At 54.1% G+C, this 24182-nt stretch overlaps 1 protein-coding gene across 1 annotated transcript in view; it reads left to right on the forward strand.

Moving 5' to 3' along the window:
- The first annotated feature begins 17957 nt into the window (after positions 1–17957).
- Positions 17958–24182, forward strand: part of LOC144890843 (alpha-internexin-like) — a 39376-nt gene continuing 33151 nt past the window's right edge. Inside the window, exon 1 of the mRNA XM_078772702.1 lies at positions 17958–19104. Within this exon, the coding sequence (XP_078628828.1) occupies positions 18034–19104 (1071 nt within the window). The 5' untranslated portion in view covers positions 17958–18033. The remainder of the gene's footprint in view (positions 19105–24182) is intronic.

Genomic DNA, 24182 nt, shown 5'->3' on the forward strand with positions numbered 1-24182 from the left:
GACGGAATTCGTCCGAGTTGCTTTATTGAAACAAAACAGCTCAGGTATTCTCCTAAGCCCGTTTATCGGGCAGCAATATATATACACATTTATGTCGGGAAGTTTGCCCGGCAAAAGCTATACCGGGCATGCCCGGGTGTCAAGGGCGAGCCTTGGAAAGGCGAGTCTGGACCTGCCCGGGCGTGTTTGGCTGCGGCCTGGCAAGTTGAGGCTGGGCGTGCCCGGGCGCTCTGGACGAGCACTGGAAAGGCGAGAGCGGGCATGCCCGGACGCTCTGGGCGAGCCCTGGAAAGGCGATAGCGGGCATGCCCGGACGCTCTGGGCGAGCCCTGGAAAGGCGATAGCGGGCATGCCCGGACGCTCTGGGCGAGCCCTGAAAAGGCGATAGCGGGCATGCCCGGACGCTCTGGGCGAGCCCTGGAAAGGCGAGAGCGGGCGTGCCCGGGAGGTTCGGGCGTGCCCGGGAACAGTGAGTCCGGGCATGCCCGGGAGAGGCGCGTCTGGCCGTGTTCTGGCCGGTGCAAGGCGATTGTGTGCATCCAGCGGTAACCGCTACACACGCCCCTCCAGAATCGACCTACACCGGCAGGGTCAATTTAAGGGGGGTCCGGATGACCCGGCCAAAGCGACCCCTGGAGGGTCGTGGGGAGGGGTCCGACGTGGTGGTGGGTGGTCGAGCGGGGGGAACTGTGGACGGGGGGCGGCCTCGCCGCGGAGGAAGGGCCAACCGTGGTGGTCGGTCGACGTCCATGTGCGCCGGTTTGAGGCGGTCCACAGAAATGCGGTCCGGCCGGCCGCCGAAGTCGACGATGAAAGACTTGTCGCCCCGTCGCAGGACCCGGAAGGGCCCGTCGTACGGCGGCCAGAGTGGCCCCCGGTGCGCGTCATGATGCACAAAGACGTACTCCGCTGTGCGAAGCGCCGGGGGGGGGGGACGTAGGACTTGGGGCCACCGTGGCGGGACGTCGGCACGGGGGCAAATCGTCGGGCGGCCTCCTGGAGGTCCGAGCGCTGGCGAGCGGCGGACCAGGGACTGGTAGCGTCGGGCACGAATTCGCCCGGGACGCGGAGCGGCTGGCCGTAGACGAGCTCGGCGGCGGACGCCTGGAGGTCTTCCTTGGGGGCCGTGCGAAGGCCCAAAAGGACCCACGGCAGCCGGTCGGCCCAACCGTCGTCCTGAAGGCCGGCCATGAGTGCGGCCTTCATGGAGCGGTGAAACCGCTCGCACAACCCGTTGGATTGTGGGTGGTAGGCCGTGGTGCGGTGCAGCGTGACCCCCAACGAACGGGCGACCATGCCCCAAAGCTCAGACGTGAACTGTGGGCCACGGTCGGACGAGATGTCCGCTGGTGCGCCGAAACGCGCGACCCAGGTGGCGATGAACGCCTGCGCCACGTCGGCGGTGGTGGTGGAGGTGAGGGGCACGGCCTCCGGCCACCTGGTGGTTCTGTCCACCATGGTGAGCAGGTGGGTGAACCCCCGCGAGGGGGGCAGGGGACCCACCAGGTCTACGTGGACGTGGTCGAAATGCCGTTCAGGCACGGCGAAAGGTGCCAGCGGGGCCTGGGTGTGGCGGTGGACCTTGACCCGCTGGCAGGCCGTGCAGGCGTTGGCCCAGTCGCGGATGTTTCGTCGAAGGCCGTGCCAGACGAAACGCGCCGACACCAGCTTCTGAGAAGCTTTCCGGCCCGGGTGAGAAAGGCCGTGGATGGAGGCGAAGATGCGGCGCTGCCAGGAAACGGGCACGATGGGGCGAGGCTGGCCCTGGGAGATGTCGCAGAGCAGGACGGTGCCCGCGAAGGGAATGTCGGCCAGGCGGAGGCCCGTGTCCACCGCACGGAGTGCCTGCACCGAGGCGTCGGTGGTCTGGTCGGCCGCCATGAGCGCGAAGTCCACGCCGAGATGGACCGCGTTCGCGCTGGCCCGAGAAAGACAGTCGGCCACGGCGTTGTCTTTTCCGGCGACGTGCCGGATGTCCGTGGTGAACTCCGACACGGCGGAGAGGTGGCGCTGCTGGCGGGCCGACCACGGCTCCGTGACCTTAGCCATTGCGTAGACCAACGGCTTGTGGTCGACGAAAGCCGTGAACGGGCGGCCCTCCAGGAGGTGTCGGAAATGGCGAACGGCCAGGAATAGCCCGAGCAGCTCGCGGTCGAACGTGCTGTAGTTTAACTCGTTCGGCCGGAGTTGCCGGCTGAAAAAAGCGAGTGGCTGCCAAACCCCGTCCACCCATTGCTCATGGACGGCGCCCACCGCGTAGTTGGAGGCGTCCGTAGTGAGGGCGATGGGCGCGTTGAGCACCGGGTGAGCCAGCAGCGTTGCGTTGGCGAGGGCCCGTTTGGCGCTGGCGAAGGCCGCGTCCATGGCCACGGACCAAACAATGTCATGCTTGGCCGGCTTGCCCCGGAGGGCCTCGTAAAGGGGCCGCATGAGCTGAGCAGCGCGGGGCACGAATCGGTGATAAAAATTCACCATGCCGAGGAACTCTTGGAGGGCCTTGATGGAACGGGGACGCGGGAACGTGGTGATGGCCTCGACCTTGGTCGGCAGCGGCACGGCCCCGGTCTTGGTGATGCGGTGGCCCAAAAAGTCAACGGTCGTCGCGCCGAAGTGGCATTTGACCGGGTTGACAATTAAGCCGTGCTCGCTGAGGCGACCAAACAGTGTTCGGAGGTGGAGGAGGTGCTCGGCGCGGGACGTGCTGGCGACGAGGATATCGTCCAGATAGACGAAAAGAAACGGCAGGTCGCGCAGCACGCCGTCCATCAAGCGCTGGAACGCCTGGGCCGCGTTCTTGAGGCCAAACGGCATCCGCAAAAATTCGAACAGGCCGAACGGCGTGATGACAGCCGTCTTCGGGACGTCGGCCGCCCGGACAGGTACCTGGTGGTAGCCCCGTATCAGGTCAATTTTAGAAAAGATGACCCGTCCCGCCAAACGGGCGGAAAAGTCCTGAATATGCGGGATCGGGTACCTGTCGGGGGTGGTAGCGTCGTTGAGACGGCGGTAGTCGCCACACGGGCGCCATCCACCCCCGGCTTTGGCACGATGTGCAGTGGCGAGGCCCACGCGCTATCGGAGCACCGCACGATGCCGAGGTGCTCCAACACGTCGAACTCGGCCTTCGCCACGGCGAGCTTGGCCGGGTCGAGGCGGCGGGCCCTGGCGTAGACCGGCGGGCCCGTAGTGGGTATGTGGTGCTCGATCCCGTGCCGCACCGCGATGGCCGAAAACGTCGGCCGCGTGAGAGCCGGGAATTCCGCGAGCAGGCGAGCGAACTCGTTCGCTGCCGGGAGGGCGCACGCCAGTTCGGTCGGCACGGAGCTGCTCATTGTGCACGCCAGGGAGCTGAAGGTCTCGGCGTGGACAAGGCGACGTCGTTTGACGTCGACCAGCAGCCCGTGCGCGCAGAGGAAGTCGGCGCCCAGCAAAGCCACGGGGACGCTGGCGGTAACAAAAGTCCATTGAAAACGCTGGCTGCCGAAGCAGAGGGTGACGACGCGTGGGCCGAAAGTGCGTATGGCCGAGCCATTAGCAGCGACCAAAGAGGGGCCGCAAACGGCGTCCCGCCTGTCCTGCTCGGAGGCGGGTATGACGCTCAGTTGGGCGCCGGTGTCACACAGGAAATGCTGCCCAGACGCTTTGTCCCGAATAAACAGCAAGTTGCCCGAGTGGCCGGCGCTCATGGCTGGGAATGAACGCCGGCCCGGTCGTTTCCCGACCTGCCGAAGGTGCACGGGGGCCGGCACGTCCGAGCCTTGTGTCCGAACCTGGCGTGGTAATAACACCATGCCCGGTCAGGTGGAAGCCCCGGCTGTCGTGTCGGAAGCGGGCGGTGCGGCGTGGCGGCCGCCAGTTGCACCGGCAGTTCGGCCTCCAACCGCGCAGGGCGCTCTGGCGTCATGGGCGTCGCCTCGGACGGCGGCGGGCTCCAGGTAACCGCGCCGATGTGCTGGCCCGCCGAGGAGATCTTATCGGCTTCCCTGGCGAGGGCGCGGGAATCCGTGATCAACGTGCCAGCCAGGGCGAGGCGTACCGGGTGAGGCAGCTGGCGAAGGAACAGCTCGCGGAACAGAAAATCTGGAGAGTGCTCACCGAGCAACGAGAGCATATAGTCCATGCGCTCGGACGGGCGCGTGTCGCCGAGCTCGGGCAGAGCGAGCAGGCGCCATGCGCGTGCTGCCGGTGAGAGGGCGAAAGCGTCGAGGAGGAGTGTCTTCAGCGCGTCGTATTTGTCAGCAGCCGGCGGGTGCTCGAGGAGGCTCAAGGCGCGGGCCGCGGTGGCGGAACCGAGCGCCGCCACAACATGGTGGAAGCGGGTGTCGTCCGCGGTGATGCCTCGCAGGGCGAACTGAGAGTCCGCCTGAGCGAACCAAACAGCCGCGTGAGCCTCCCAGAAGGTAGGCAGTTTAAGCGTCACTGCCGTATCCATGTCGGTAGGTCACCAATGAAGGAACTGCGCTCCAATGCGAGTCGAAAGAATTGACGCGACCAAAGACGGAATTCGTCCGAGTTGCTTTATTGAAACAAAACAGCTCAGGTATTCTCCTAAGCCCGTTTATCGGGCAGCAATATATATACACATTTATGTCGGGAAGTTTGCCCGGCAAAAGCTATACCGGGCATGCCCGGGTGTCAAGGGCGAGCCTTGGAAAGGCGAGTCTGGACCTGCCCGGGCGTGTTTGGCTGTGGTCTGGCAAGTCGAGGCTGGGCGTGCCCGGGCGCTCTGGACGAGCACTGGAAAGGCGAGAGCGGGCATGCCCGGACGCTATGGGCGAGCCCTGGAAAGGCGATAGCGGGCATGCCCGGACGCTCTGGGCGAGCCCTGGAAAGGCGATAGCGGGCATGCCCGGACGCTCTGGGCGAGCCCTGGAAAGGCGATAGCGGGCATGCCCGGACGCTCTGGGCGAGCCCTGAAAAGGCGATAGCGGGCATGCCCGGACGCTCTGGGCGAGCCCTGGAAAGGCGAGAGCGGGCATGCCCGGGAAAGACGAGACCGGGCGTGCCCGGGAGGTTCGGGCGTGCCCGGGAACAGTGAGTCCGGGCATGCCCGGGAGAGGCGCGTCTGGCCGTGTTCTGGCCGGTGCAAGGCGATTGTGTGCATCCAGCGGTAACCGCTACAATGTTGTCTTTTAATACATTGGTCTCAACAAGATTGAAACTTGAGTTTACCTTTTCCAACGAGGTCGGAAATCTTCAAAACTTTATTAATACTTGGTGTGTTGGTGGTTTTTGTGAGATTGGAGAAACCGAATTGAAAATACTGTTATGAGATGCTGACTGTTTCTTTTATTTGATGATCACTGGGTGTTTTTTCTTTTTGTTGCCATTATTGATTCGATTTGATTGTAAAACATTTATATTATTACTTTTTGTATTTTTGTAATAAAAGGACTCAAAAGTCTCTTTTTTCTTTCTTTTTTTTTCTTTTTTTTTCTCTCTCTCTCTCTCTCTCTCTCTCTCTCTCTCTCTCTCTTTTTGGAGTTGTTACTTTTGGTATAAGAAGTGACCTTGGAAAAATGCCATGATAAAGCTATCTTACACGGATATACACCTCAACAGGCAACCCTCTTGGTGGGGAAACCCTCTAGGGGGGGTTGGGGGTAGTTAAATCACTGCAACCCCCATCGTGTGACTCTTAGTCTCCCTATCAAGTTTGGTTGCGATTGGATAAGTAATGATTGAGTGTATCGGCGTAAAAAAAATCAGAAGGACACAAAGTCACTCAGACAGATAGACAGAGACCAAATTGCATATTTGAGTATGATTCAGTACTGTTGGGTTTCTTTAGATTTTGGGATGAGGAATGTGTTATCTTCTGTGAGCCATTCGTCCATTACCTTTTCCTCTTTGGAATGTTCATTGAATGCTTTTTTATTTTTATGTTGAACGCTCCAGTCACAGACTATATAGGCCAAGGGTTCAATAAAAGAGCTGCATTGATAGAAAAGTGAAGAAAGAGAGAATAGAGTTGACAAGTCAGATTACTTTGAATTCAATTCTGTCCAGTAAGTATAGGGTGAGCCAAATAACCCTCCCACATTTTGAAAGGCTGTAGCACTGCAGTAGTGAGGCGGGAGGGGCGGGGCTAGAGTCTGTTGGTCGCCCAACCCCAACCGTCCTCAGTCGCCAACATGGCGTGGTCGGGACACACCGTGCGTTCGCTGTCGAAGCGTTCTTCACAAACAACCGTTCCGTGATCGCCGTGCAGAGGGCCTTTCGAAGACGTTTCAGTATTCCACTGAACCAAAACGTTCCAGATCGGAAAACCATCTTGCAGTGGGTTGAGAATTTCAGGGAAACAGGCTCAGCTTTAAAAAGAAAATGACCTGGTCGACCTAGGAGCGCTCGTACACCTGATAATAGTAAAGCATTGAGGCGATCTGTTGTGCAGTCTCCAAGACGTTCTGCGTGGAAGCATGCTTTAGCTGAAGGGATATCCCGGGAAACTGCAAGGAGAATCTTACCCAAAGACCTCCACTTCCATCCATACAAAATGACGGTTGTGCAAGATCTCAATGCGAGAGGCTGGATAAGCCGCAGGGTGTTATGCGAGAACATTCTGCAACGTGTTCCGGAAGATGCTGTTCTCTTGTGCAGTGACGAAGCTCATTTTCATTTGAGTGGCTCTGTAAACAAACAAAATTTTCGCTATTGCTCTGAAGACAACCCTCGCATGCTACACGAAAGACCGTTGCACTCCGATCGAGTGACTGTGTGGTGCGCTGTTGCCGATGTTGGCATCGTGCGTCCTTATTTCTTTGAAGAGGGTGGTGTAACTGTTACCGTAACTTCTGACCGTTACAGTGATATGCTCGAAAACTTTCTAAGGCCACAACTCCAACACCTTGAGCTTGAAGAACTCGATGTGTGGTTTCAGCAAGATGGAGCTACGGCACACACAGCTCGAAGATCATTGCAAGTGCTGAGGGAAATGTTTCCGGATCGGGTGATCTCGTTGCGTGGCGATGTTGGGTGGCCGGCCCGTTCCCCTGACCTCGCCCCTTGTGATTTTTTTCTGTGGGGCTACCTTAAATCACGAGTGTATACTCATCGACCCCAAACTCTTGAAGCCCTTAAGGTTGCTATTCAGCAGGAGATAGCCGCTGTTCCACCCGACATGACCCGTCGAGCCATGGCAGCCTTCAGAAATCGCCTCCAAGCGTGTATAGACAATGATGGCCACCATTTGGAGGATGTCATCTTTAAAACATGATGAATAAAAACTGTATTGAATGAAGTTTCATGTGTGCAAATAATATCTTGATTATCTTTCACCATTTTCTTTTCATTTACCTTTGAAATGTGGGAGGTTTTTTTGGGTCACCCTGTATGTGGAGCTAGAACCACCCCAGATGTGCGAGTCGTACTTTATACAAGGATGAATCCATCTTTTATACAATTGAAGCAACAGTTGAGAGGAGAAGAATCTTCGACATCTGAACAGGACTCCTAGTTTCTTTGAGGCAGACTTAGCTATTTGTGTAATGTGTGGATTCCAGAATAAATTTGATGTTAGGGTAATACCTAGTAGGTTTATTGTATCACATGGTGTAGTTGTGGAGCTTTCAAAGGAGATTGGAGAGTTGCGAGGAGTTTTGGAGAGAGAGAGAGAGAGATAGAGATAGGAAGAAATGGGAAGAAATTGCGTTTTATAAGCATTACACCTAACCTGATTAAATTTGCCCCACTGGGAAGTCTTGTCCAAATCCGAATTTAAAGAGGTGGCTGTGATCAAATGAGATGTAGATTGAGTGAGGGAAGATTGGGCAGATGGAAAAAACATGGAGGAATGTCATGTCGAGGCATCAGCATACGAGTGCAATTTACCTTGAATGTAGTGATGGTGGAGAGCATCTAGTTCCGTGGTTCTTAACCTGGGTTCGACCGAACCCCAGGGGTTCAGTGAGCCAGTCTCAGGGGTTCGGCGGAGGTCCTCCAAAACGCATTGCAATTTGTTTTTTTTGTTTTTTTAGTTTTGTATCAATTTTGAATCTATGTGTAATTACGCTTATTATTAATATTATTATTATTTTGCTATGTATGTTACGAACGAATGGAAATGTTATTTGTAATTGTATTCCCATCCCATTCATGGTTTCTCTGGTCTGTGTTTAAGATAAGTTGTTTCACACTGACTGTAGTAAGTTGAATCAATGAGCAACTTGATAATTATTCTGTTGATGGTGCTTACTTGCTTACTTACTTACTGGATTCTGGACTTTGCAGGTGTTCGGAAATTCCAGTGAATAGCCTCGATTAGCTTGCCGTGTGCCGTGCGTCATTGGTCGCGCCTTACTTTGGAGTTACTGATTAATTGAAAAGTAAGTTGGAAATGTTTGTGGATATGCAGGGCGGGTTCAGAGTTATATTAAAAACAAAAGTGGATGGTGATTATAAAATACGATTGAATTACTCAGAAAAGTAGGTGGACATGACATAACTCCTTTGGTCGCAATTCAAAACTAACAATTCACAGTTTTCTATGTAATATTATAATGGGATTTGAGGTGACATAGAGTTGAGTAGATAATAAATCCCGTCATCGTAACTATAAGTTATGTTTTCTTCGTTAAAATTTCTCAGTTTTCAGAGGGGTACTGATTATATTTAAGATTATATTTTTAAATTTTTGTCATAAATTATTTTTATTTTTTTTTGCAGTATGTCGAGCAAAAAAAGGAAGTGGTCGGAGGATTACGTGCGGTACAGGTTCACGTGTTTGACGGGAATGGGACGGAAGTCAGCGTCCTCAATGCATGCTTTGCAATGTCAAGTTGAGCAACTCCAGCCTAGCACCAGCAAAGCTACGGGAACACTTCAAAAATCTGCACGGCGAGGGGCAGTACAAAGATGCAACGCTGGATGAATTCAAATTGAAGAGAGTCCGATTCGACGCAAGTGCTAACTTGCCCACTCTCGGCTTCGTTCCAATTGACAAACTGATCCTCACCGCGTCGTATGAAGTTGCGTACCTGATCGCAAAGCAGTGCAAACCGCACACCGTTGGCGAGACACTCAGCAAACTGGCCGCGTTGAAGATGGCCAACATCATGCTGGGAAAAGCTGCTGAAACAAGTTGTCTCTCGTTCCACTCTCAAATGACACCATCAGATGCAGAATCGACGACATGAGCGACGACATCCTCACCCAGGTAGTTGCAGATTTAGTCGTGAGCCTGACGAAATTCAGCCTTCAACTTGACGAGACCACCGACGTTTCGAATTTGAGCCAGCTCATCTTATTTGTGCGTTATGTCAAAGGAGACGAGATCAAGGAAGACTTTCTGTTCTGCAAGCCTCTCACAACAACGACGAAGGCAGCTGACATGAAGAAACTTGTGGACGACTTCTTCAGAAGCAACGGCCTCTCGTGAAACATGGTGTCTGCAGTTTGCTCGGACGGAGCTCCAGCCATGCTAGGATGCAACTCCGGTTTTGTCGCGCTGGTGAAGGCCGATGCACGACACATCATCGTCTCGCACTGCGTCCTGCACAGACACGCGCTGGCATCAAAAACCCTGCCTCCAAAACTGGCCAATGTTCTGAAAATCGTCGTTGAAACTGTGAATTACGTGCGAAGCCGTGCTCGGAATCATCGCATCTTCAAAGAGCTGTGCAATGAAATCGGCTCTGAATTCGAAGTCCTTCTCTACCACTCTAACGTTCGATGGTTATCACGAGGGAAGGTAGTGAGCCGTGTTTTTGCCTTGCGTGTAGAATTCGCCCTGTTTTTGCGAGAACACCAGCATTGCCATGCAACGCACTTCCAAGAGTCAGAGTTCATCCTCGCCTTGGCATACTTGGCTGACATCTTCGACGCACTCAATCATCTCAATTGCCAGATGCAGGGCGGTGGAGTGAATGTCATCGAATCTGAAGAAAAGCTGAGCACTTTCCGAAAGAAGTTACCGTTGTGTAGGCGGTGAACAGAGAACGACAACTTCGCGAACTTTTCGCTACTGGACGAGTGCGTGAGCGGGATCGAAGATGAGTCTGAAGTTGGAGGCACTGCTGTACCGGGGGAGCTGAAGCAAGCGATTGCCACGCACTTGGATGAGCTGGGAAAGTCATTCGACGGCTACTTCCCCTACCAAGAGCAATACCCAACATGGGTGCGGCAGCCGTTTACTTTCGACGTTGCAACGGCAGATGTCAACGACCAATACCTCGACGACCTCATCGAACTTCAGCAGAGCCAGACTCAACAACAACTCTTCGGCACAACAACGCTCTCAACGTTTTGGTGCCGCCAAATGGAAGGGTATCTTCACATTGCTAAAATTGCCCTTGAGATCCTCATGCCGTTCGTTACAACGTATCTCTGCGAGCATGCATTTTCGAAACTGGTGGACATTAAAACAAAGAAAAGGAGCAGGCTTGCATGCGAAAATGATTTGAGGGTGGCCCTGGCCAAAACAAAACCACGCATTTCCCAGATCGCCTCCCGAAAAGAAGAACAGAAAACGCATTAAGATGCAATTCTTCTTAAAAAATTTTTGGTCAAATTTGAGGGGTTTTTCGAGTGTTCGGTGGGTTTCGTTAGGGTTTGGCGCCTTTAAAAAGGTTAAGAACCACTGATCTTGTTGCTTTAGCTAGAAGTTTGGAATTACATCTGGGCCAGGGCTTTTAAAGTTTAGCATTTTTCAAGTTGCGTGTTAATTTTTTTTTCTTCATATCACTTCACCGATGACATCATCATTATCACCCTATATAACAACAACAGGCATTTTAAGGCCATTTTCCCTGCAAGAGCGGGGGTTAGCCTTGGGCGCCCCATGACAATCATGGTTCCCTTTTTGAGGCAATGTTTTTATGGCCGGATGCCCTTCCTGACGCCAACCCTTTGTCGCCTCTTACGACACGCAGGGATACGGTGTACCTATTCTAAACCGGGGTACACCCTATATACAACAACAACACAACATGCATTTTAAGGCCATGTTCCCTGCTAGAGCGGGGGTTAGCCTTGCGGTCCCCATGACAATCTTCTCCATTTTGCCCTATTTTCTGCATCTCTCCTTGTTAACCCCCTTGCCCGCATTTCTTCTTCCACCATCTTTAGCCAAGTCTTTCTCGGTCTTCCCCGTCCTCTACTTCCTTCTACATTAACTTCCATCACTCTTCTCAACCAGTCACTTTCATCCTTCCTCAATACATGACCAAACCATCTCAACCTGTTCCTCTTCACAGCATCAATCACAGGCAATATTCCCATCATCTTTCGCAATTCATCATTTGTCTTCCTCTCTCTCAACGATACTCCGCACATCCATCGAACCATTCGCATTTCCACCCTTTCCAGCCTTCGTTGCTGTCTATGTTCATTACCCATGTCTCGCTCCCATAAATCATAACACTTCTCACACATGCAGCATACACCTTTCCCTTCAGCTTCAGCGACACTCTCCTCCTCATCAGCACGCCACTCAGTTCCCGAAACTTCTTCCATGCACATCTCACTCGAGCAACCGTTGCCGAGTCTGATCCACCTTCTCCATTCAGCATGTCTCCGAGGTAGCAAAATGTTTTCACACCTTCCAGCTTCACGCCGTCTCCAAGATCCAACTCAACATTTCCCCCATCTGCAGCTCCCTCTGTGCACACCTTACATTTGAATGTAGCTGCCACACTGGTTAATGACCCTCTCAGACCACTACATTTTTGATGAACCCACTCAGCACACATTGTACATTGAATGGAGTTCACTCCGACACCCTTCCTGCACACAGCACACGGCCACTTCCCAGTTCTTTCCACCTCACCACATGCTTTACCACTTGCCATCACCTTTGTCTTTCCGATATTCACCTTCAGACCCTTTGTCTCCATACATTCCTTCCACTTGTTCATCTTTTCCTTCAGTCCATCCATACTTTCCGCAATCAACACCAGATCATCTGCATACAACAACTCCCACGGTAAACCCTCCTTTACGGTCTGAGCCAGCACCTTCATCACAGCTACAAATAGTAGTGGACTTAGTACCGACCCCTGATGCACTCCCACCTTCACCTCAAACTCACCACTGTTCCCGTCCTTCGTCCTTACAGCTGTGCGTGCTCTTTTGTACATTGCCATCACTACTCTGATCAACCATTCCTCCACTCCTAACTTCCTCAATGCCCATGTCAGTACTTTGCGTGGAACCCTATCGAATGCTTTCTCCAGATCAACAAACCCAAAAAACAACTTCTTCCTCTTATCCATGTACTTCTCCTGCAACTGCCTCACAATGAAAAGCGCATCTGTCGTTCCTCTTCCTGGCATAAATCCAAACTGCATTTCGTCGATCTTCACTTTCTTCCTTATCCTCCTCTCCAACACCCTTTCCAATACCTTCATTCCATGCTCCAATAACTTTATCGCTCGGTACGAGCCACACTCCAGAGGGTCACCTTTCCCCTTGTATAGAGGGACGAGGGTACTCAGTTCCCAATCCACTGGAATGCGGCCTTCTTTCACCACCAGATTACAGATCTCTGTCATTCTCTTCACACCCCAACTTCCTGCTGCCTTCAACATATCTCCCACAACTCCCGTCGGCCCTCCCGCTTTTCCACTCTTCATTGCTTTTATCGCTTCCTCAACTTCCTTCTCAGTTATCTTCTCTGCCGGTCCTAAAACTGGGTTACTCTCTATGTTGCCATCCCATTCATTCTCTGTATTCAACAGCATTTCCATATATCTTTTCCATCTTCCTTTAATTCCATCTGGGTCGACAACGATTTGTCGCACTTCATCCTTCAAGCAACTCACCCCCATCACATCACACCTCTCTTTCGCTATCTGCTTTGCAATCCTGAATACTGCTTTCTGACCCTCTTCCGAATCCAAGCGTTCTCCGAACATTTTCCTACATGCCTCCTGCGCCTTTGCTACCTCTTTCTTTGCAGCCTTCCTGGCTGCCTTATAACTTTCATGCTCTGCTGTTTCTGCTCCCGTACCCTTCGCCTTCTGCCACTCTTTGAACTTCTTCCTCTTCTCGTCAATCCTCTTTCCAACCTCAACATCCCACCACCATGTTTCCGAGTGCCTCGGTGGTCCTTTTGTCCATCCACATACCTCACCAACGGCTCCCAACAGACTAGCTTTCATTGACATCCAACCACTTTCAAGCTCAACCACATCATCCTCTACCCTACTCAGCCTCTCTTTTAATGCCTCCCTTACTGTCACCTCTTTCAACCTCCACACCTTCATTCTCGGTTGGTACTTCACCCGCCGAGCTCTCCTCGCACCTTTCACCTTTATGTCGCAGACAACCAAGTGGTGCTGTGAAACAGCCTCCTCCCCCGGGATCACCTTTGTGTCCCGGAGGTGCCCCCTATCTCGCCGACGCACCATCAGGTAGTCAACGGTTGTCGTCGACCCACCTGACGTGTATGTAACAAGCTTATTGTCCTCTTTGTGGAACTGAGTATTACAAATCAAACCCTATATATGCCATGTTAATCACCCTATATGTATGTTAATGACATACATATGCCAAGTTTCAATTTTTTTCGTTGAACAGTGTCAGAGAAAATGATGTCCAATTTTTTCCCTTTAATCCAATCTGGCTGCCATACCATGTGACCTATGATGTCAGATTATCAATAAAATATTCCTCCTATGTTTGAAGTTTTGCATCAATCGGACAAGCGGTTGCAGAGAAAACTAGAACGGCACTTGGTCGAGCGCATACCTCTACCAGGCTGAACAGTTTGTTTTGTATCCCATTGATAGGCCTGTGATTGATGCTGTGAAGAGGAACAGGTTGAGATGGTTTGGTCGTGTTGAGGAAGGATGAAAGTGACTGGTTGAGAAGAGTGATGGAAATGAATGTAGAAGGAAGTTGAGGACGGGGAAGACCGAGAAAGACTTGGCTAAAGATGGTGGAAGAAGAAATGCGGGCAAGGGGGTTAACAAGGAGAGATGCAGAAAATAGGGCAAAATGGAGAAGATTGTCATGGGGACCGCAAGGCTAACCCCCGCTCTAGCAGGGAAAATGGCCTTAAAATGCATGTTGTTGTTGTGTGTTGTTGTGATAGGCCGGATCTGGATTCAGACCTCAACTGAAATCGAATCTGCTTGTTCTCATCACCTAAAACCAACTCATCCACCTAGTTTAGTCATAACTCGTCCACAACTTTTTGAAATACCATGTTGTATATCACTTTTCACCTGATCTCTCAATGGTGAAGAATCACTTAAAAATTTAAATAATTATCGTATCCGAATCCATATTCAGATCTTCACCAAAATCGAATCGATTTGGTCTCGTCACACACCCAATCTGTTCACCAAGTTTCATCCAAATCCGTCCACAACTTTTCGAGACTTGTATCGTTTTCAGCCCTATCACTCAATGGTGAAGAATCACTTTAAAAATTCTCTGATTCGGATCTTAAACAAAATTGGATCAATGCTTCATAGTCACATACGAAACCTCTCCACCAAGTGTTGTCTGAATCCGTCCACAACTTTTTGAGATATCCTGCAATATCGATTATATCGATTATGGCCCGATCTCCCAATGGTGACGAATCACTTAAATAAATTATACTAGCCGGATTCGAATCCGGATCTTCACCAAAAGCTAATCATTTTGTTCTTGTCACATACCCAACCTCCGCCAAATTTCGTCCGAATCCGTCTACAACTTTTTGAGATATCCTGTTCACAGGCAGACAAACAAGATATATGCTGTGCACTCTCCCCATCTTGTCTTCCGCTCCCTATTTTTATATATTTTGTTTGTCTGGTTGATTTGTTTGTGAAGTAAATGTTAGCTCTTTCACGAGCCTCGATTCAGTATACAAAAAAACAAAAAACAAAAAAACAGCACGATACTTGCGAAATCCCTAAAATAAGTTGTCGGCCTATGTTGACCTCAAAAATACTTGGTGCTTGAGTTCAGTGACCAGACATGCAAATCCTCTTAAAATTTCAAGTCAATCATTTGACTCTTACAACTTATCAAAAATCATTTTCTCCACGCATGGCTGGCGGACTTCCTCTCTAGTCGTAGTCAACGTGTGGCCCTGAATGGGTTTCTCTCATCTCCTCTTCCTGTTCAGGCTGGAGTTCCCCAAGGCAGTGTTCTGGGCCCTGTGCTTTTTCTGGTCTTCATCAATGATCTCTCTGACTCTCTTGAAAATCCTCTCTATCTCTTTGCTGATGACTCCACTCTCTGCCGCTCCATTCCTCATCCCTCAGATCGACAGTCCGCAGCCTCCTCACTCTCTGCAGACCTGGACAAAATCAGACTGGGCAAACAAGTGGAACATGTCTTTCAATCCTGACAAATCTCACACTCTTACGATGTCTCTCCGAAAAGACCGACTGGACAACCCTCCCATCCACTTTCTGAATAATCCTCTCCAAGAAGTTCTGTCACTCAAGCTGTTGGGTCTCACTATCTGCCATGATCTTTCCTGGGAAAACCACATTTCCAAGCTGGCCTCCAAAGCCAGTCGCCGACTGGGCATCCTCCGTCGTGCGAAGTTCTTCCTTGGCACACCTGAGCTCCTCACCACATACAAGGCTTTCATCCACAGCTCAATGGAGTACTGCTCTCCCCTCTGGACTGGTGCTCCTGCCTCACACCTCGCTCGTCTTCACGCTGTTGAAACCAAAGCGTTCAGAATCATTGGAATCTCCCGCGATGACGCTGTCTCCGAAGGCCTTTCACTTAATCACCGCAGGCAGGTTGGTGGTCTTTCCGTCTTCTACCGACTCCTCTCCGGCCTTGCTCCCCCAGCTCTCTCTGGGCTCTGTCCCCCAAATATTCCTGCAGGTCGCACAAGATCTGCCTGCAACCCTCTTATGGTTAAACTGCCAAAATCAAGACTCTCTGCTCACCTTCACTCCTTCATTCCTCTTTTCTCCCACCTCTGGAACAAACTCCCTCACTCTCTTCAATCCCACTCCTCCCCCAAGGTCTTTAAAACGGCTGTTCACCACCATCTCTTATCTTCCCCAATCCACAACCTTGATCTTTTCTACCCCCGCTAATTTCACCCCAAATCCACTTTTTTGAGGTGACTTTTGAATTATTTCCTGGAAGCCCTTGGTGTCCTTGCGTTTTATACCTATCCTGCCTCCCCCCAGGCCCTCTCCCTCCAAAAACATCTCCCGATGTCCCTGCTCTCAAATGTTGTGTTTGTGTGCTTCCTCCCCTTCCCTCCCCATCTTGTCGACCGCTCCCCTTTTTATATACTTTGTTTGCTTGTTTGTTTGATTTGTTGGTTTGATAAATGTTAGCTCTTTCACGAGCCTCGACTCTGTATTCAAAAAAAAAAAATCGGATGAAAATTGAGGATTTTAGAAATTTTACAAAGTTGGTGACCTTTGGCCTATGTTGACCTAAAAAAATAATTGGTGGTTGAATTCAGAGATAAGATATGCAAATCCTCTTAGAATATCAAGTCAATCGGATGAAAATTGAGGATTTTAGGAACTTGACAAAGGTGGTGACCTTTGGCCTGTGTTGACCTATTCGAAGGGCCTTTCATCCCTTCGGGGGTTAGCCTTGCGGGCCCCATGACAATCATGGTTCCCTTTTTGAGGCAATGGTTTTATGGCCGGATGCCCTTCCTGACGCCAACCCTTTGAGTCGCCTCTTACGACACCCCCGGCAGGCGTTTTGGTGGCGTTCATTCCGAATTCACACGCAGGCGTTCATTGAGAAGCGTTTTGGTGTTTTGACCCCAAAAACAAAAGGCTTCTTGCTTATGACCAATTCTACCATTTGGTGAAGTTTCGTGAAGATCGGTTGAAAATTGTGACCTGAAGGCGACTGACATACATACAGACAGACAGACAGACAGAGACAGAATAATGCACAAGACCAACAAACATACTTGAAAAATCTTCCATTTTCTCAAGAGGAACAAACATACAGGGGTGAAAACAAAACAACTTCGGTGGCGGAGGTAATAACTTACAACTTATTTATAAGCGTGTGCTGACCGACATTCGAACCACCAACCGACAGAAGTGTTGAGTCTGGGTCATTCAATCACAACAAAATTAGTTTTTTCGTGTCTCAAGTGGATCAACCTTGAAACTAACAAAATACAGTATGTACAGGTAATGTTCCGCCGATCCACCTGTCGTTTCGCTTCATCCTCCTCATGTTCCTTCATCCTCCTCTTCAACAAAAACCGCCTGATAAAATGATTCATTCAAACTGTCACCAACGTGCATTGAGAAGCGTGACGAGTATGTCAATACCAGGTACCGCCAACGTGAGTTAATGGAGCAATTGGAGCATGGAGGTCTTAGTCCTGCAGACAGACTGATGATGACTTGAGGGACAAGGACGGTGTACGTTTAGACAAACTGAGCGATACGAGAGACAGACTCGTTTTGCAGACGGGGTGTGGTTTCTTTTACCAAGCCCTTCCAGACCACGTCGTAAATTTGTAATGACGTTTCACTCGACACCACTCGTACTTGCGGCGTGCACCAGCTCTGCGGACTTAGAGGAGGTTTCCACGTAATTTGCCCTCGAAACTGGAAAATCAGAAGCCGTTCGAAATGTACTTTTTACCGCAAGTTCGTTTTATATTCCACTGCAATGTACGGCAACGCGCGACGTCACTGCGGCAAAGAGGATGGGTCGTACCACTTCGCCGGGGAGCAGAGGGGGGCGCTCAAATATTAACGAGCCGCGCAGAAATACTGGAAACCGCCATTTTGCTAAAAGGGAAATATAAAAATTTACAAAACTTTAAGCTCATTGAAAATTCCGATAATTTTAAGCGTTTGGTAAGGTTTTTTGGGAGAATAAGTGAGCCCGACGTCAAGTGAGCCGCTGGGAGTGAATGGTTCGTGCCGAGTCCTTATAAGCTCGATAAGTTTGCCTCGCATTGCGCGTCGGGAGAAAGCGAGTCCAACCGTTGTGCCTTTAGTCTTCGGTGCGTCATCACTCATCAGTAACCCGAGTACGTGGTGATCGTACCTCAAAGTAAGTCATAAAAGCGTTGTAAACGAGCTCGAAAGGACACAGTATTCATTGTTGTGGTAAACGCGGCGATCGTATACAATGAGTGTACTCAGCACCGAGGCCAGCTCCGTCTCCTCATACCGCAGGATGTTCGGTGGTGACGCGTCGCGTCACTCGGCGCGCTCTTTCCAGTCTCACTCGGCGAGTAGTTACGGCAACGGCTACTCGTCTCACTCGTGGAGCCGGGGGTCGGCCCCGCGGACGTTGGCGGCGAGACGCCCTCAGCACACGTACAGCAGCTCTCTGGGGACGGCCATGGGCGGTTCGTCGGACATGCTGGACCTGAGCCAGGCGTCTGCACTCAACACCGAGTTCAGGTCGATGAAGATCAACGAGAAAGAACAGCTCCAAGGCCTAAACGACCGATTCGCCGGTTACATCGAGAAAGTTCACGAATTCGAAGAAACCAAACGCTCCCTCGAGACCGAGGTGACGTTGCTGAGGCAACGACAGTCGTGCCCGTCGCGTCTCACCGAGATCTACGACTCGGAGATGCGGGAGCTGCGCTCGCTGGTCGACGACCTCAATCACGAGAAGACTCAGTTTCAGATCGAGCGCGAGCAGATGGACAACGAGCTGCAGCGCGTGCACGAAAGGTGCGAGCACGAGATGCGTTTGCGACAGGACGCCGAGAACGCCATGAAGAACCTGCGGAAGGACGTGGACAACGCGACGATCGTCCGCGCCGACCTGGAGAAGCGGGTCGAGTCTCTGCTCGACGAGATCGCCTTCCTGCGCAAGGTGCACGACGAGGAGGTGGCCGAGATGCACGCGGTCCTGCAGGAGACGCAGGTGTCCGTGGACATGGACACGATCAAACCGGACTTGTCCATGGCGCTCAAGGAGATCCGTGGGCAGTACGAGACCCTGGCGGCGCAAAACATGCACACTGCTGAGGACTGGTACAAGAACAAGTTCACGAACATGAGCGAGGCGGCGGCAAAGAACAACGACGCCATCCGCGCCGCCAAGGAGGAGATCGTGGAGTATCGGAGGCAGCTGCAGGCGCGGAACACTGAGATCGACGCGATGCGGAGCACCAACGAGACCCTGGAAAAGCAGATGATGGACATGGAGGAGCGTTACAACCACGAGATGGCGGGGTCGCAGGTGTGTGTGTGTGTGTGTGTGTGTGTGTGTGTGTGTGTGTGTGTGTGTGTGTGTGTGTGTGTGTGTGTGTGTGTGTGTGTGTGTGTGTGTGTGTGTGTGTGTGTGTGTGTGTGTGTGTGTGTGTGTGTGTGTGTGTGTGTGTGTGTGTGTGTGTGTGTGTGTGTGTGTGTGTGTGTGTGTGTGTGTGTGTGTGTGTGTGTGTGTGTGTATACTGTATATATATATATAGTATCTGTAATCTGGTTCTCCAACCTAATGAGCGGACAACATGACGTCATCGCCATGCATGTTCGCCTTGCCTGCAAAGCTCCAGAGGAACCATCCAGCAGTGCGTCATTACGGATTATAAATTCAGATACTGTCACAAGTGCATGCAAAACTCACAGTTACCGACCTGGTTTCACCCTTGTTGGGGTTTCATCAGGGCAACGCAGTGAGGCTTCCATACACTTGTAACTCTGTGAACCTTTCGGTTTTTATATCAGTCACTATGCGACCCCCATATCAGTGGAGAACCGCCAGCAAGGTGTCCCATACAGCTGCTGCTGCACCTTGCTGGGAGCGATAAGCACCGCCTGCCACACGGTAACGTTATCTCTGGTATCCACTCATCATATGGAGTCGACCTGGTTGCGGTTGGGAGTTACTAATAATGGTGTCTGTAATCTGGTTCTCCAACCTAATGAGCGGACAACATGACGTGTATATATATACATGCATGCATGGCGATGACGCCATGTTGTCGGCTCATTAGGTTGGAGAGCCAGATTACAGATACCATTATTAGTAACTCCCAACCGGTGTTGGCGGTTGTCCGCTCATTAGGCAACCGAACATGCATGGCGATGTATGTTCCATGGCGAACCATGGAGTCATTTATATATATATATATATATAATTAACGTTATGTAAAGTACATAAATTGTGTGGATTACATCATTTCTGGATGTGATCAATTGCCAGTAACCATCTATATCCCTCCCCTCCCCCTTCCCTCCTCCCCTCCCTCCCCCTCCCTTTCCCCCCTCCCCTCCCTCCCCCCCTCCCTTTCCCTCCTCCCCTCCCTCCCCCTCCCTTTCCCCCCTCCCCTCCCCCTCCCTCCCCCCTCCACCCTACCCTCTCCCCTTCCCCCCTCCCCTTTCCCCTCCCCTCCTCCTCCCTTTCCCCCATGCCCCTCCTTTCCCCCCTATCCCTTCCTTTCTGCCCTACCCCCTTCCCCTCCCCCTCTCCCTTCCCCCTCGCCCCTCGCCCTCTCCCCTCGCCCTCGCCCTCCCCCCTCCACCTCCCCCACCCCCCTCGCTCTCCCCCTCCCCCCTCTCCTCCCCTCCCCGCTCCCCCTCTCCCTCCCCCCCACCCTCCCACTCCTCTCCCCCTCCCATCCCTCCCCCTCCCCCTCTCCTCCCATCCCCCTCCCCTCCCCTCCCCCCTCCCCTCCCCCCTCCCCTCCCCCCTCCTCCCCCTCCCCTCCCCCTCCCCCCCTCCTCCCCCTCCCCTCCCCCTCCCCCTCCCCCCCTCCTCCCCTCCCCCTCCCCCTCCCCTCCCCCTCCCCTCCCCTCCCCTCCCCCCTCCACTCCCCTCCCCTCACCTCCCCCCTCCCCCTCCCCCTCCACTCCCCTCCCCTCACCTCCCCCCCTCCCCCTCCCCCTCCCCCTCCCCTCCCCCCATCCCCCTCCCCCTCCCCCTCCCCCCTGTTCTCCTCCCCCTCCCCTCCCCCCCATCCCCCCTCCCCCTCCCCTCTCCCCCCCCTCCCCCCTCCCCCTCCCCTCTCCCCCCCTCCCCCCTCCCCCTCCCCTCTCAATCCCCTCCCCCCTCCCCCTCCCCTCTCCATCCCCTCCCTCCCCCCTCCCTCCTCCCTCCCCCTCCCCCATCCCCCTCCCCTCCCCCTCCCCTCCCCCCATCCATCCTCTTCTCCCCTCCCCTCCCCTCCCCCCATCCATCCTCTTCTCCCCCTCCCCTCCCCCCATCCCCTCCCCCCATCCCCTCCCCCTCCCCTCCCCTCCCCCCTCCCCTCCCCCTCCCCTCCCCTCCCCCTCCCCTCCCCCTCCCCTCCCCCTCCCCTCCCCCTCCCCTCCCCCTCCCCTCCCCCCTCCCCTCCCCCTCCCTTCCCCCTCCCCCTCCCCTCCCCTCCCCCCATCCCCCCTCCCCTTCCCTCCCCCCGCTCCCCCTCCCTTTCCCCCCTCCCCCTCCCCCTCCCCCCTCCCCTTCCCTCCCCCCGCTCCCCCTCCCTTTCCCCCCTCCCCCTCCCCCTCCCCCCTCCCCTCCCCCTACCCTTCCCCCTCCCTTCTCCCTCCACCATACCCTCTCCCCTTCCCCCCTCCCCTTTCCCCTCCTCTCCCCCTCCCCTCCCCTCCCCCTCCCTTTCCCCCATGCCCCTCCCCTCCCCCATCCATCCTCTTCTCCCCCTCCCCTCCCCCCCCATCCACCCTCTTCTCCCCCTCCCCTCCCCCCATCCCCTCCCCTCCCCTCCCCCCTCCCCTCCCCCTCCCCTCCCCCCTCCCCTCCCCCTCCCCTCCCCCCTCCCCTCCCCTCCCCCTCCCCTCCCCCCATCCCCCCTCCCCTTCCCTCCCCCCGCTCCCCCTCCCCCTCCCCTCCACCCCTCCCCTCCCCTCCCCCTCCCCTCCCCCTCCCCTCCCCCCATCCCCCCTCCCCTTCCCCCGCTCCCCCTCCCTTTCCCCCCTCCCCCTCCCCCTCCCCCTACCCTTCCCCCTCCCCCTACCCTTCCCCCTCCCTTCTCCCTCCACCATACCCTCTCCTCTTCCCCCCTCCCCTTTCCCCTCCTCTCCCCCTCCCCTCCCCTCCCCCTCCCTTTCCCCCATGCCCCTCCCTTTCCCCCCTACCCCTTCCTTTCTGCCCTACCCCTTTCCCATCCCCCTCCCCTCCCTTTCCCCCATGCTCCTCCCTTTCCCCCCTACCCCTTCCTTTCTGTCCTACCCCTTCCCCACCCCCCTCCCCCTCGCCCTCCCCTCCCCCCTCCCCTCCCCCTCCTCCTCCCCTCCCCCCATCCCCCCCTCCCCTTCCCCCGCTCCCCCTCCCTTTCCCCCCTCCCCCTCCCCCTCCCCCTACCCTTCCCCCTCCCCCTACCCTTCCCCCTCCCTTCTCCCTCCACCATACCCTCTCCCCTTCCCCCCTCCCCTTTCCCCTCCTCTCCCCCTCCCCTCCCCTCCCCCTCCCTTTCCCCCATGCCCCTCCCTTTCCCCCTACCCCTTCCTTTCTGCCCTACCCCTTTCCCATCCCCCTCCCCCTCCCCCTCCCCCTCCCTTTCCCCCATGCTCCTCCCTTTCCCCCCTACCCCTTCCTTTCTGTCCTACCCCTTCCCCACCCCCCTCCCCCTCGCCCTCCACCTCCTCCCTTCCATCCCCCTCCCCCTCCCCCCTCCTCCCCTCCCCCTCCCCCCCTCCTCCCCTCCCCCCTCCTCCCCTCCCCCTCCCCCTCTCCCCTTCTCCCATCCCTCCCCCTCCTCCCCTCCCCCTCCCTCCCCCCTCCCCCTCCCCCCCTCTCCTCCCCTCCCCCCCATTCCCCTCCCCCCATTCCCCTCCCCCCTCCCCCTCCCCCCTCCCCCTCCCCCTCCCCCCTCCTTTCCCCCTCCCTTTCCCCCCTCCCTTCTCCCTCCACCCTACCCTCTCCCTTTCCCTTCCTCTCCCCCTCCCCTCCCTCCCCCTCATGCCCCTCCCTTTCCCCCCTACCCCTTCCTTTCTGCCCTCCCCTCCCCCCCTCCCCTCCTCCCCTTCCTCTCCCCTCCCCCCTCCCTCTCCCCTCCCCCCCCCCTCCTCCCCTCCCCCCTGTTCCCCTCCCCTTCCCCCTTCCCTCCCTTCCCCCGCCCGGCAATGCCGGGGTACTTCTGCTAGTATATATATGACGTATATATGACCTCACTCATATATATTGTTACGGACACGACTTAGATGTTATGATGGGCCGAGCGGAATGGCCGCCGTGTTCGCACAGTTTACCCGATTACACTCGAACGTTGGCCGAATCGCGCTACGCTAGATCAATGAAGGAAAGGACACAACGGCTGGGATTAAATGACACGACACCAGGGGTACAGTTCTCAAGACCTCCGGAGGAGGATATAATATTGGTTTTGCAGAATGGTTAGATTACACGACAAGAGGTAAAGCAAAGTAAGATGGGCACTTATACACGGTCTTATCTTATTCCCGACAGACCACAGACAAACGGGACAAGACTGACTTACACGGGGATTGATGGCAGGGGAGGGCAGGCAGTCGATAGCTCAAGGTGCACCTTGGCTCAGGGGCAGAATCGACCCGGTCCGGTCCAGAGAGGCGGGGAGGTATTTCAGCGCTTGGAGGTGGCGTCCTTTCTTCTCCGTAGCTGAGGCGCATCTGACGTCACCTCCGTCTTCCTGCGCATGTCCCGCGGGGAGTGACACGCCCTCGGCTCGTTAGCTCCGCCCCAGATGGAATCGGTCCGCCGCTTCTTATTGGGTGCGGGGGGTTACCGGGCTCCGCCCTTGACGAGGAGCTGACAGTGAGCCCCTGCGTGGTAACCCCGTCGGAGCACATGGTCAATGGCGGCTAACCAAGCCGGAGTGAGGACGCGCACTCCCCGCGCCGCTGTTGTTGTTGTTGGTGTTGTTGTTTCATGAGGAAGAGATGCGGGAGGTATTGGGAGGTCCTAAACTTACTACTGGTGCCATACAATCACATTCTGGTGCAACGAAGAGTCAGAATTAATGGAAACGAGTCCTTAACTGACATAGACTAAGAATAACTAGCAAGATGTCCTATAGTTGTCTACGTGAGATGCGGTGAACCTGGGCACGACATTTAATGGGGGAAAAAGGGGAAGGTCGGTTCTACAGAGTGTTGTTTACAGAAAATGGGACTAGGGAATGGGGGATTGGGGATAGTTGGGGAGTATTGGGGAAATAGGGGAATATTTACAAGCGGATATGGATGGAGGCCAAATCCCATATCCGCAACAATATATAAGCAAAGATTTGCGGTTGGGAGTATATCCAAATGTCTCCATGGTAAGATCTCCAACCTTTAATTGAACAAACAATGACTCAACATTTCGATTAACAACATGTGAAGCCACACGCCTCCGTT

Source organism: Myxine glutinosa, chromosome 2 (genome assembly GCF_964187855.1).
Source record: "Myxine glutinosa chromosome 2, kmMyxGlut1.1, whole genome shotgun sequence".
In the NCBI taxonomy this organism is placed as follows: Eukaryota; Metazoa; Chordata; class Myxini; order Myxiniformes; family Myxinidae; genus Myxine; species Myxine glutinosa.